At 39.1% G+C, this 14,793-nt stretch overlaps 2 protein-coding genes across 5 annotated transcripts in view; one reads left to right on the top strand and one right to left on the bottom strand.

Annotated features, from left to right (window-relative positions):
* The window catches only part of alpha-Cat (alpha Catenin), a 60,244-nt gene that overhangs the window by 18,816 nt on the left and 26,635 nt on the right, over positions 1-14,793 (bottom strand). The window lies entirely within an intron of this gene.
* Positions 287-13,533, top strand: LOC128682314 (peroxidase-like). Of its 2 annotated transcripts, none has more exons than XM_053766957.2 (14): positions 287-330; positions 961-1,108; positions 1,728-1,925; positions 2,200-2,306; positions 2,729-2,843; positions 3,868-3,940; positions 4,480-4,681; positions 5,555-5,752; positions 6,416-6,560; positions 8,055-8,211; positions 8,729-8,896; positions 10,431-10,629; positions 11,786-11,891; positions 12,593-13,533. In XM_053766957.2, the coding sequence occupies exons 2-14, from the start codon at positions 987-989 to the stop codon at positions 12,723-12,725; spliced, it is 1,923 nt and encodes a 640-aa protein (XP_053622932.1). In that variant the 5' UTR covers positions 287-330; positions 961-986; the 3' UTR covers positions 12,726-13,533. The 2 variants fall into 2 exon arrangements, with proteins under 2 accessions (XP_053622932.1, XP_053622933.1); XM_053766958.2 differs by lacking the exon at positions 287-330 and adding an exon at positions 464-572.

Raw genomic sequence — 14,793 nt, forward strand, 5'->3', positions numbered from 1 at the left:
AATTGTTACGCGTAAGAACGTTATGCATAAAAATCATTATGCCATAGTACAGTATGCTGTGTACATTATGGCTTAAATTTTATGCTTATAGATAGAGATATACCCGATCGTGGTATAACCATTGGACCATCACCGCTTTAAATGCCAATTAATACATTAATATGTACTTTAAAATGTCTGTAGCTACGATTCACGAAGCGTGTATCCGGTTAAAGGATATGTAATTATGAATGGAATTTTCTTAATCGGGGTTAAACTGAAACTGAGTTCTGTATTCAGTATATCTGGTATCTGTTGTTAGTTTTAGTCGGCACTGAGATTACTAAAAAGGTATAAAATATACAAGTGAATATACGTTATCGCGCCAAAAACATAATATTGTAATATTCTGTTTAATTAACCTACTAATGTTATAAATGCGGAAGTTTGTGATGTTTGTTGTTCTTTCACGCAAAACCTACTGGACGGATTGTTATGAAATTTGGTACACGGGTAGAATGTAAACTGAAATAACACACTGGTTACATTATATGCTGAAATTCCCACGGGAGCGAAGCCCCGGGGCGCAACTAGTAAGTATATCTATATTGTACGTGGGTACGAAAGTAAAATACTTAATATTGTTTTTTAACACGATGCGTACACGAAATGGGAAAGAGACAGCATGAGGACGTTAGTAACGTAACTACGTGTTTTATGTTTCGTGGTAGGCATCCCACAAGTCTGAGGACACACCTAGATCTCAAAAAGTACTTGATGAATATAATATTGTCGAATATTATGTATTTTTTAACATTAGTAAGGATAATAACATTATATATGCGAAAGTCTGTCTGTTCCGGTTTTACAATTAAATTGCTTGAAAGTTTGTATGAAAATCATGTCTATTCCGCTTTCGCAAAGAAATACACGCGAGCGTAGGCGTGGGCGAAAGCTAGCGATATATATATATATTTTCAGGAGTGCCGATTAAGGGATAAAGAAAAATGCATGTGGTAGTGTGGACTGTGCTATTAGGTGCGACGTCCGCCCAGTACTATGACACGTTCACCGGTCAACCGATCTCGCAGGCCCGGGTTGAGCAGCTGCGTACCCTTAATATGTTACAGTAAGATTTTTTTGTCCTGTAGACCTGTTGTCAACTTGATGGGAAGCAAAATGAGGTGAAGGCCACATGCAAGTTTAAAAAAAACACCTAATCAGACTGGCCTTAAAAATGCAAATTGTGGGATTCGAGAAATATCGACGCGACATGTTTTTTTTTTTAAATCAATTTAATAAAATTTATTTTAATTTTTGCCAAATTTCATTTTTGTAATTTCATTGTAATTTTCAAACAAATGCGTCCACAGCCAAGTAATCTTGATACTTATAATGAGATCAAAAATGTAGGAAAGCGCCCTCTGGACTCCTATGCTCAACGGAAGAGAGAGATGAGAGAGAAAGAGAGCATTGCAATTCCTGAAAAGATACATACGAGGGGAGGTCAATAAGTTCGCGGAATGGAGGGGTTGGTGGGGGTAGGTTTACTCGTCCAGGTAGTTACTAGTTGAGCACCTCATCAAGAGTATATATATCAAGTTTGAACGTACTCGGGTCATTAACTTTTGTGTTATCGACCTGTAAACAACTGAATCGGGAAGAAATCAGCCAGTATGGAGAAAATTACTAATGCAAAGAAAATGAGAGTAAAGACAATTTTACATCGAGACATAACAACATTCCAGCACATGCGCAATAGAAGTGAAGCCGTGCAACCCGCACGAGCCGCGTCGTCTCGACTACACGTGCAACAACCTGAAGCACCCGGCGCGGGGGGGTGTGTACACCCCCTACCACCGCATGCTACCGCCGCGGCACTCTGCTGAGGGGGGCATGGCCGTCGCTAAATCTGGAAACGACTTGCCCAATGCAAGGAAACTGAGGTATTACTTCCTTACTTCCCTCAAGGGCTAAGCTTGAGCCCTCCGAAGTTATGGCTCTTGTCTGGGCTGATGCTTAGTGTCGCCAAGCCCAGTACCTTCTCGAAATAATTTACTTAAAATAACTAAATTTCGTCCGTGTTACATGTTCAATCGATGATGTTTGGACACGCGAAATTCACTCAAAGTTCGGCTCACGACGAAGGAACTCCTGAACTGTCACGCTTCGAATGTTACAATATATCTCTGTCGATTAACTAATCTCATATTTTTCCAGGATCGGTCTGCTGACAGACGCGCGGAAGGAGAACAAGAAATACACGCATCTAATCACAAATGTAGCACTACAGATTACGGGAGACGTCACCTCTATACACGACAGCAGTAAGTCCTTAATCTTTGCATAGAATTGTTCCCTCTTGTTGTATCCTTCAAGATTATCTCTCATAGACCAAAAATTAACAGAATTTTGCAATGGTACGGTAATAAAGCAAGCCTACAACATATATGACAAAGAGATTCAGATTCAGATTTTATTGCAAACCCAAAGGCCTGTCTAAGTCCATAGGAGACCACACCATAGACCAGGCTTCTCCTACCCTGTCCACATGGCTGAGCCGACGAAGTCTTGTATATTAGGGACTAGATGTTGCCCGGGGCTTCGCTCCCGTGGGAATTTTGAGATATTATATTATTTGAGATATTGATCAATTTTCTCCTATTTATTTCGACGGCTTTAAGCCAAATTTCAAACGAAAATGTTCGATATTTCGCATGTAGTTATAGTATACGCTTTATCCTTTCAGTAAACTACATAGCAATAACTCAGGAATGCTGTACTCCTGCCGGCGCGCAGCGGCCGGAGTGTATCCCCATTCTGGTTGATGAAGATGACTTGTATCTGAGAAACACCGATGTCAGGTGAGTCACTTCAATTTTTGAGATAGAATATAGCCTATAGCAAACCTGGATACGACTACTTACCGCCCTCTAGTGGCAGGTAGTCCAGGTTTCCTCACGATGTTTTCCTTCACTGGAAGCAAGTGGTGATCTACGTAAACTACTATATATGTGTCAGATTAGTATACGAACTCATATGGCACGAGTACGATACGAACCTGAGACCTTTCGATCCACAGTCTAACCATTACACCACCACCGCTTCAAATAAATCTATGGGTGCAGCTCTTGCTCCGCGAGGTTCTTGGCCTATTACGACAGCCTAGGACGCTCTCTAATTATAAAATTTGTTTGTCCGCCATTCTCTTGGTCGTGATGCTCTTGATTTGATTTTTGAACCTTTCTAATGGTGAAAGAAATATTGAAATCGGTTCTGAGGTTTCGGTGATTACACGCCTCAAACATGAAAAAACAAACGCTTACCTCTTTATTATAATAGTATAGATAACCTTCATGAAAAACACATAACCACATATACTTCGAGTCGTAATGTCAAACATTTAATTTAGACCAGTAAGGCTATAGCGATCGCTAAGTCATTGGCCTCATTGAGGTTTTCTATGGAGCAGGAGCAGGGACAGTTGGGGCAAGACAACAAATGAGCCGTGGACTGAACCGCACCACAGAATTAGTCGAGAAAACCCGATCAAACTAAACTGTTTTGCCAGCATCTTCCAACAAAATAACTACATAAATAATATAGTTACGGACTTCGTACGAACATTCTTTTATGCTGGACAAAGACCCTCCCCTTACTTCTTCCAAAAGAAAATCCATTGCATGAGAGAAACATGTAAAATTGGAGAAAAATTAGGATAGCAGAGCCTGAACTCTGATGCTTTATGGCGGAGGAACAGAACAGACTTTTGCCGAACTTTCAACTCAAATCGCACTTACGAGTACATGGGGCCACTGAGTCTTCAGCTAATTAATTGCCCGAAGGTTGACTGGCAGAGAAAGCTTTTAGCAATTGTCTTGCTTCCAGGTGTCTCAATCTGACCAGAGCTATCACATACCAAAGGCTGGGTTGCGTGCCAAAGTCTGTGCCAGCTGAAAGGGTACGTAATATTTGATGGCACTATTCTGCGCACATTGCCGGTGTAACGTTGACTTATGTGGGAAAGCTGTACCTAGGATAAGACCATATTAGACCAGTACATGGCCATTCTTATCGCTTTTTTTTTGGCTTTGTCGAAGACCTTCATGGTACAGGAAGCAGACGATGTACCACAATGTATTAAAATAACGTATAACGATGGAATAGGTAAATATTTACTCTGAAAGGTGATGATTATGCCCATTCTTATCGCTTTTATATTAGTTTCGTTCCATGGCACAGGAAGTAGACGATGTATTGAAAAAATGTATTACGATGGAATGGGTAAACCTTTACTCTGAAAGGCGATAAACATAGCAATATTAATGAGGTTTGACCATTTGCTTTCTGCATATACCAAAGTTTGTATTCAAACAAATTTCATAAAACATCAAAATTAAATCCATTGGCTTTGTTCGTCTCCCAAACCTTAGTGACATTTGTTTGAACGCCCCCACTATGCCCTACCTTTTCTGCAAACAGTACCCTCTATTTTGTCAGGTAAATACAGTGGCGCCGATGCTGGAGCTGTCCAGCTTATACGGGCACGAGACGCCTGCTGCCATGAGGTTCAGGGAAATGTCCGGGGGGCGGCTGCGGGCGGACTCGCTGGGCGGCAAGGACTGGCCGCCCGCCTTCGCGTTCCAACCCAACCCTTGCGTCATGAACAGGCCGATCAATGAGACCAGGTGTCACGATTCAGGTAATATTACCGAACGCTGAGGTGGAGGCTGAGAGGAGTTGAGAGCAAAAATCACTTCCATTCCAATGCCATTCATATTACGAGTTGGTAGCAAAAATTAAGGGTTGTAACTTTTGGAAAAAAATATAGTATAGAATCATTTATTTGCAAGATTTACATAGATCTTAAGCCAACTGTAATCAGCCGTGTAAATATTAATAATAAATAATACATTAATTTAAAACAATACTATAGCAATACTATACAGATACGATGTCTTTCATATTTTGTGACAACCCTGACTGCATTGCTGGCGGCTGTTTAGACTTCTGCAAGTCTGTCGAACAACTGTATGAAAACTTTAAGAGATAAACAAGTTTCGTTGGCTTGAGTTTGAGGCGATCTCATATCATTTTTGAGTTTTGCACGACCGAAAGTGGGGGGAGCTTGCAATTCGGAGTCGATATTCGTATCAAATGGTCTTCTCGAGTCAAATAGTAAGACAACTTCTATTAATTTAGACATGAAGTAGCCACAGCGATCGCATAGCACTGACGCCATTAAAGTCTTATGTATGAGGATGGATTTGGCTCGTCAATTACACCACTAATAACATCAACTGTTCTTTTAGGAAGCTAGCGGGCTCCTACAGATAGCTTCACCAATTCTTCTGCTTCTTTTTGAGTCGAAATAGCAAACAATTTATATAACTTTAGACCAGTACATAGCCACAGCATTGCCTTGTTATAGGCCTCATAGAGGTCTTCTGTGGAGCTACCAATAAGCACGTTATGTAACCAAACGTGATCAAGTTTCGCTACTGTTGGCAATTTCAGTATAAACAGCGGCCGATGCTGGAGCTGTCCAATCACGAAACGCATATTTTTGTTTCAGGTTCATCAACAACCAATATTCTATTTGGTGGGAATATGATGTTCCTGCAGTTTTACCGGCTGCACAATGAAATAGCCAAAATGCTGGAAGCAATGAACCCCTGCTGGAGTGACGACCAGCTATACTTCACCACAAGGGAGATTGTTATTGGCATTTCTGCCCATATTATTTATTACGAATGGGCGCCTGAAATCTTAGGTAAGGTTTATAAAGAACTGCTTCTTTTGCAGGATTACACCTTAAAGAGGAGGATGAATGTGTTGAATCCCTTTTGGAATATTGAACAACTCTATTGTACTACTTTATTTATCATTTTGTAGTATGGACAAATCACACAGATCGAGTTGTCCCCAAAGAAACTTGTGTTATGGGTTATTAAATCAACGATACTATATAACATTTACACAGATAAACATTTAAGACCCAGGTCAATCTGAAAAATATCAATTTCCACGTTGCCCTGACCGGGGATCGAACCTGGGACCTCCAGCGTAGCAGTCCGTCATGATGATCATTAATAACAGTAGAAAATCTTATAAATATAATTATTGACGTCAGAAATTTACTTAAAACTTAGTCTACCGCCGACTTCCATAGCGCGGATGAAGAAGAAGAAAAGACTGCGTAGATTGCTTGTAACCAATAGGCCCTTGAAGTCATTAGGAGAGGGAGAGGGAGTCCATAAATTAAGTTAGGCTTTTTTTTAATTTTCTGATCTTTTTTGATGAGATTTGCTGAAAATTTTAAAAATGATGTTTTATAATTATTATTCCGAAAACAGAATTGAAACCAAGACCTATGTGGCATGCATTTAATTTTAAATGATTCCGCCAAGTGATAGAGTTAATTTTTTTGTCCCAGGATACGACTATCTGGTGAATAACAAGGTGATATTCCCCGGCGCATTACACGTGGACGATTACGACCCGAAACTGGAGCCGAGGGTGAGCATCGAGTACGTCACCGGCACCAGGTGGTTCCACGTCTTGCAGGAGGGGAGAGGAAAGTGAGTTAACTTTTCCGTAGCGTTTCGTTTCTGCGTTAAAGATTTGTTATCACATGAAGTGTGTGTGTGAACACTGGTGTCAGATTTTATTCAAGTAGTCTAAAGGCATCTGGCATGACTTTTACGACTACTTACCGCCATCTAGTGGCAGGTAGTCGCATACACACTAGTGAACTAAACTGTCCACCAGCGTGCAGGTTTCCTCACGATGTTTTCCTTCACCGGAAGCAGGTGGTCTATGAAAACTTCTATATATGAGTCAGATTGGTATACAAACTCATGCATGTGGCACCTGAGACCTTTCGATCCACAGGATCTTACTTAACCATTACACCACCATCGCTTCAAATGCATGTCATATCTTCAAATCAATGTCTTTGCATGTGACAACCAGAACAGATCTTTGTCATTCAGAAAATAAGTCACTTCTATGGCATTTGTGTCTGCCATCAGCTCGAGTGTATGTGTTTGGGCATTCAGGACGAACGAACAGAACAGATATGCCATTGTTTGTGAAGAGACACATATTTGCATATGTTTTCGGAATCATCAAGCAAACCCCATCCGGATAGATTTCACGTGGGTAAATTGACACAGCTAGTTTTACCAAGTCTTCATAAAATACCTCGTTCAGAAAAGAGGCAAGCCTAGGACTTGATGGTCGAATGCACTTACGGCACTTAATGAAACACCAGTGATTCGTGGAAAGAGAGTCCGAGGCTTTTGCCCAGCTGTGGGACGTACTATAGCTATTTAATTTGATTGTAAATCTTTCCATCATCCGACATCCACTAGCAATTTGGGCCGACGATGTAAAGAAAATTGCTGGCAACATCTGGACAAGGATGGCCCTGGATTAATATGGTTGATGTTGCGATCCTGGACGTGATGTGTTAGAGGGAATAAAATATTCTACGTCAGCCCTATTTTCATGTAACGTTGTGTCAGCACATCACGTCCAAGAGACATGTGTGACTACAGGGTCGATACAACAACGTCCTAATTATTAATAGTATATAAGCTAAGTAGCTAGCTAATAGTTAAGTAAAATTTAAATGGATTTGCTATATATGTTACACATGCTTTTTAAATAGATGCTTGAGTATTTTCAAAAAACATAATTTCTTGCTTGTAACAGTGAGATGTTGAATAGAAGAGTGCATACTACTCTCTAATGAGATTACTGTACGTCGGCGTAAGACGTAAAGAGATGAATTAATTCAGCCGAACTGGTATGGTCTCGATAGCTCAGTGGTCAAGAGCACTGTCCCAGATAGACAGGGGCGCGGGTTCAATCCCCGCTCGATTCCAGAATTTTTTCATCACATTATTATTTTCTAAAATAAAGATATTATATATTCACCGGTCTCACTGGTGTCATTTACCAAGTCAACTGAGATTGTGGACCCAACAATTGGCACAGACGGAAGGCGGCCTATGTCCAGCAAGTGGGTGACGGAAAGCTGCAAATGATGATGAAATCTATCCTTCCAGTTTGTACACCAAAGAAGGCAAGCTGTTCGGTATGATTCCTATGGTGGACCTGACGCTGCGCACAGGAATTTTGCCACTCAACAACACCATCCAAGGCCTCACCCAGGGCAGTTTCAGACAGGGCTGCGGGTACAACCAGGGCACCGTCGATCCTGATGTATGTTATTCATTTTTACAAGCTTTTACCTAAACGCACATACACATTTGCTAATTGATCCATGTGTTGGAAATCCCAACACTAAATTGTATTTTTTTTATCATAGCAACACTAACGCTCACATTTAAAAATGTTCTCTCTTCATCTTTGTCTTTAGTGCCAATAAAAAGTGCTCCGAAATAATCTCGGTATATTTATTATGCTTCGAAAAGCATTAATAATTAACAGTCCACTGCACTGCGATCCGTCATTTGTACACCATGGAGATAAGACTGTGGTGAAGTTTGTTGAGCCGCTTCTTCACTTGCGCTTTGGGAGTCGGCAGTAGACTTAGTTTCAACAAATTTGACGTTTATTACTAACTTTTTAACCGCGACTTCGTCAAAATTTATAAATTATTGATTATATTTAACCAATTAACATAAAATCATATCACACTAAATATCTAGTTACAAGACGTGAAGAGGTGACAAACGAACTTGCTTTCACAACTACCACATTTGTTGGGATGTTACAGATGAGCGAACGAGTGCTGACGAGAATGCAGAAGGCTTCCGACGTGATCGCTTCAGATATAATGAAGGGGCGAGACCAGGGGCTTCCCCCTTACAACGAGTATCGCAAACTATGTAAATTGCCTGTAGCTAAAAGCTTTAAGGATCTGCATCAGTGGATTGATAGAGAGGTGAGATTGATTTAACTTTATTATGACGATGATGATGCTCGACCGATTCGTGGCGACAATTTTTTGAATTCGCTGGTGTGCTCACATGTGGCCTATGTAGCCAATCTTATATGTGGTCACCCAAATCAAAAGGGACCTTATGGCGGTTAGCACTTAGGTCTTTATTGCCTTTGTTCCAATAGAAAACAACGGCAATAATGGCGTAAGTGCCGGACGCCATAAGGCCCCTTTTGATTTGGACGACCACATATTAACTTCCTTGGTACAAAGGTCGTCTGCGTGGGTACCTCACTCATAACTATTTCTGCCACTAACAGCAGTGCTTGCACTGTTGTGTTCCGGTTTGAAGGGTGAGAGAGGCTGTGTGATTACAGGGTGCTCTGCCAAAAGATTCTATGCCAAAAAGTAGGCAACGCGCGTGTTACACTCCTGGTGTTGCAGGCGTCGATAGGTTGTGAGTTTGTGTTGTTTAATCGCCAATATTAAAATTGAATATTTATGTCACTAGATGGCGATATTTAGTTTTAGAACGCGCTAACGTGTGTCGCTCAAGAAATTATATTAAATTATATAGTGTTTTTTTGACGTACTCAAAGAAGGGCGTACTTATCATACAGTATTATTAAAAAATGCTGGTTAGGTAATTCCACAAAATATATTTAACAATAGGCTAGCCTATTGTTAAAAGAATAAATTTTGTAACAACTATTATATAGAAGTCATTTCCATAATTGCAATGTTTAAGGCAGCTATCGAACAAACAACCTTCGTTGTGAACAAATTAAAGCGTTTGGACGAGTTCCAAAATGTATGATTTTTATTTTGTCATCACTACACAATATAAAACAAAGTCGCTTCCAGCTTTCTGTCCCTATGTATGCTTAGATCTTTAAAACTACGCAACGGATTTTAATGTGGTTTTTTTAATAGATAGTGCGATTCCTGAGGAAGGTTTATAATTTATTATGGTTTTACCTGAGCGAAGCCGGGACGGGCCGCCAGTATCTTTAAAAGCATTGATTTAAAGTAATAATTTCACAGGTATATCTATAAATTATATCTTCAAATATGTCAGACTAGCTGCGCCCCGGGGCTTCGCTCCCGTGGGAATTCTGGAATAGAAAATACCCTATGTGTCATTCCAGATTATATTCTACCCGTGTACCTAACAATCCGTCCAGATTTTGCGTGAAAGAGTAACAAACATACACACACATACATCCTCACAAACTTTCGCATTTATAATATTAGTACTATTCAATAACGTTCTTCTCTCTTTGATCTTGTCTAGTTCTTGTTAATTTGTTTTCTTATCTGTCCAATTAATTATCTCCGTGCGACTCCAGCAACAGATTTCAAAGAAGAGGAAAGCCACGAAGCGCATTCCTAGATGAAATAAAAGAGAAGGCGGAGCTCGTGTCGTACAGGGAGGTGACATCGGTGGCTGAGGACAGAATAAGATGGAAAATGCTCCACCGACAAGAACAAAGTTCTTGAATTAATTGATTGATAAGTACGATTGTTCATTTCGCAGCAAGTCGAAACCATGGAGTCCCTATACGAGAGTGTAGACGACGTGGAGCTGATGGCGGCAATCTACGCTGAGAGGCCAATGAAGGGCGCGGTTGTGGGACCGATCCTCGCGTGCATCATGACCGACCAGTTGCTGCGGTGGCGGCGCGCCGATCGCTACTGGTACCAGGGCGTGGTGCATCCTTATGCGTTCACTGCAGGTACTCGCCAATAGTGTTGCCGATTGATAGTAACTATTGATTGGGTTTCGATTGACAATATTTGGTGCAATACTATTGATAAAGAGTATTACTATCGATAGAATCGAATTGTAATGACGAGAAGATTACCGATAGTATGGTCTTATTCGATTGAAACTATCTATTGCAAAACTATCGATAGTTGGGCAACATTATTATGATATTAATCTGATGCTCCAGTTTGAAATAGATGATTTGTATGTATATATTATAGAATATAGTATCGTTGAGTTAGTATCCAATAACACAAGTCTCGAACTTACTTTGGGGCTAGCTCAATCTGTGTGATTTGTCCTAATATATTTATTTTATTGCCTACTAGCGGCCAGGCGGTTGGTACAATAGATAACAAACCTATTCTCAGACCTACTGAATATACAAAGGGTGTGTATGTAGGGACAGACCGAAGACGAGGTGGATTGAGCGCGTCAGGCAGGATATCGCTAAAAAGGAGGTAACCGATCGGTTAACATAACACGGGGCCACTTTTTATCGCATAAACTATTGTTCTTTGGCATAATAGGTCTAAGGCATAATTGATTTTTGGCATACGAGTAAATGTGGCGTAATTAACTTTTAGGTTGGGTCAGGTCAGTTATGGTTCAAATTGTTATGCGTAAGAACGTTATGCTAAAAATCATTATGCCATAGTACAGTATGCGGTGCTACATTAGGTATGGCTTAAATTAAAAAAAAAAGCATGTGTGGACATGTATAACAAATCCATTTACATTTTTATGTTCATAGATATATGAGACTCACATCAGATATGGAGAAGTGCACACTGACATTCTGTACCGACCACACATAAAGTGGGATAAGGGTAGGCTGATAAATAAATATATTAGGACAAATCACACAGATTGAGCTAGCCCCAAAGTAAGTTCGAGACTTGTGTTATGGGATACTAACTCAACGATACTATATTTTATAACAAATACATATAAAGATAAACATCCAAGACCCGGGCCAATCAGAAAAAGATCATTTTCCATCATGACCCGACCGGGGATCGAACCCGGGACCTATCGGTTCAGTGGTAAGAACCTTACCACTGCGCCACTGAGGTCGTCAAATGATGATGTCGAGAATACTCTCATACATACGAATGTTTCAGATCAGCTTCGATCGATTCAGCAGATAACATTGGCCAAACTGTTATGTATATCGGGAGACAGCGTGGAGGCGATTCAACCTCAAGCGCTTATATTACCAGGCCCAGGGTAAGATCCTATTTATTATCATCATCATATCGAGTGGTGTCAGATTTTATTCAAGGCATCTGACGTGATTTTTACGACTACTTACCGCCATCTAGTGGCAGGTAGTCGCATACACACTAGGGAACTAAACTGTCCACCAGTGTACAGGTTTCCTCACGATGTTTCCCTTCACCGGAAGCAAGTGGTGGTCTATGAAAACTACTATATTTGAGTCAGATTGGTGTACAAACTCATATGGCACGAGTAGGATACGAACCTGAGACCTGTCGATCCACGCAGGCTTATTTATATGACACCAATATACGTAATAACTAACTAAGTAACTGCACAATGAGTGAACATCACCAAACATTCTTTCATTCCTAGAACGGAAATCATATTCCGTCATAGACTAAAAAAACTATGGTCATTAAAGTATTTTCGAGAAACTAAATTTATAACCCGGCGATTCACATCCTACTAATGTTATAAATGCGAAAGTTTGTGAGGATGTATGTTTGTTACTCTTTCACGCAAAATCTACTGGACCGATTGCTACGAAATTTGGTACACGGGTAGAATAGAACCTGGAATAACACATAGGGTACTTTTTATCCCGCAATTCTTGCGGGAGCGAAGCTCCGGGGCGCAACTAGTAACTACTGCTCTACTAGCAAATAAATCATTGTAACTCCAAATAAAACAATTTATTTGAGCTCCAGGAACGAAATAACAGACTGCAAACATTACAAGGACCTGAATCTGGAGCCGTGGCGGGACGTCAAGTGTCAGAAGAAGACAGACGAGGACCTATACGATCCATACAGTGCCCAGAACGAGTATTATTGGTTATAAACAACTTTATAATCCTACTAGCAGCCCGTCCCGGCTTCGGTCGCGTAAAAACATAATAAATTATATCCCTAAACCTTCCTTAGGAATCGCTCTGTCCATTGGTGAAAACCGCATGAAAATCCGTGCAGTGGTTTTTGAGTTTATCGCGAATAACAATAGCGATACTCGAGGCGCGATAAATTTGTGTGGCCTTTGAGAAGGACTCCACATCATCAACAGCCATTTGAAAATACCCCAGAATGAATTAATTAATGACTTAGTTATTATAATAACTAGTTTTTAAACTGTGGCGGAATCTCTTTCGCCAATTCTTCTCCTCTATGGTCTACTCTAGAGAAAAAGAAGAAGATTGATTTGTGTCAAGCAAGAAAAAAATGTTATTACATAAAATATAATAATATCTACTTATAATTTTTATTTACATTATCCGTATGTTTAATATATTTATATGTTACACACGAACTACGGTAAATTTTAGATATTCCATTAAAACCTAAAATGTATCAACTCTTAATGGTAAAAGTCCGAACAATTTAGTGATTCTAACTTTTACCACCATTCACTTGGTAAATCATAAGATTTACATCAAAGGCACGGTAAATGTTGAAAAAATAATTTTACTTTTGTTATTTTTTACTATTTAAGAAGTATTTTAAAGGAAGGTATAACCTTACATTTAAAATGTAAAAACATTTATAAATAAAAATACTTACCAAATGAAAATAATTCAAAATAGCTAAGGATTTGACTAATTACTTAGTTAATTAATTACTCTCATAATTATGATACCTACATAAAAATATGTAAGGTTTTGACTGAAAAATAAATGATTTATAAGAATTACTCATTGTTTTATTCCCAAAACCAACATTTACCAGACGTCAGTAGCAAAACCTAGCATATACTAAATTCCAATGGCAAAAGCCCGAAAAAATCGTCAATTATTTATAAATCCTTACATTTACCAACCCATGCCGGTGAATACTAAGATTTTCTGAAAATACCTAAGATTTACCTGTATACGGGCTTTTACAGTAACATTTATATTTTAGGTTATACACTGATCCGTGTTTCATTTTTCATTATAACATATTATATTTCCGTGTCAATCTCAACCTTGACGTTGGCAAAATCATCGTTTTGGCGAACGATGGAGCCATGAAATTAAAAAAAAAAAAACTAAACTACTTTTCAATACTTCCACAAAACAAATATCTGTTTTCTTTTCGTGTGTTTCGTGTTTTTAAGATTTAAAAAAATATATTTTATGTCATTATTTGACAAGCCACTAGGAAAATCGTAATTATTCCCTTACTGAGAACTATTTTAAAATGATTATTGGAAACATTTTAATGAAATATGGGTATTATTTTTTGACGATAAAAGAAAATAAGTTAAACTCATGGATTTTACCTATTTAACAAATATAATTTACAATAGTGAATGTCAAAAACAATAATTCCGATTAAAAACACAAGGTTTCGCTTATTCGGATAAAATATCGGCTTTGAATATAAAAATTAAGTATTGTCAACTTCGATGGCGCAGTGGTAAAGTGCTCGCCTCTGAACCGAGAGGTCCCGGGTTCGATCCCCGGTCGGGTCATAATGGACAATGATTTTTTTCTGATTGGCCCGGGTCTTGGATTTTTATCTATATATGTTATAGAATATAGTATCGTTGAGTTAGTATCCCATAACACAAGTCTCGAACTTACTTTGGGGCTAGCTCAATCTGTGTGATTTGTCCTAATATATTTATATATAAAAATTAAATAAAACATTATACAATTGTTAAGCTGATGTATTATTTTGTCAGATTCCTCTTGTTATTTTAATAATTCAGAACAAATATCAAAATAAACTGTACGATTTTTGTTGTAGTTTTATTTCATTAAAAAAGCCACGTAAGAAACAATATTGGCAAGCCCTTCTGGCATGGAGTCTCTATCAATAAGCATAAACATTTAATCCGTCATAATGATTTACGTATAACTAACCTAACCTAGAAGCGGTGGTGGTGTAATGGTTAAGACTCCCGCCTGTGGATCGAAAGGTCCTAGGTTCGA

The sequence above is a fragment of the Plodia interpunctella genome, chromosome 29 (genome assembly GCF_027563975.2).
Source record: "Plodia interpunctella isolate USDA-ARS_2022_Savannah chromosome 29, ilPloInte3.2, whole genome shotgun sequence".
Taxonomy (NCBI): domain Eukaryota; kingdom Metazoa; phylum Arthropoda; class Insecta; order Lepidoptera; family Pyralidae; genus Plodia; species Plodia interpunctella.

Coding starts and splice junctions, on each gene's coding strand:
- LOC128682314 (XM_053766957.2), top strand. CDS start 987: ATGCATGTGGTAGTGTGGACTGTGCTATTAGGTGCGACGTCCGCCCAG. Junction 1,109..1,727: donor CGTACCCTTAATATGTTACA/GTAAGATTTTTT, acceptor ACAACATTCCAG/CACATGCGCAATAGAAGTGA. Junction 1,926..2,199: donor CCCAATGCAAGGAAACTGAG/GTATTACTTCCT, acceptor ATATTTTTCCAG/GATCGGTCTGCTGACAGACG.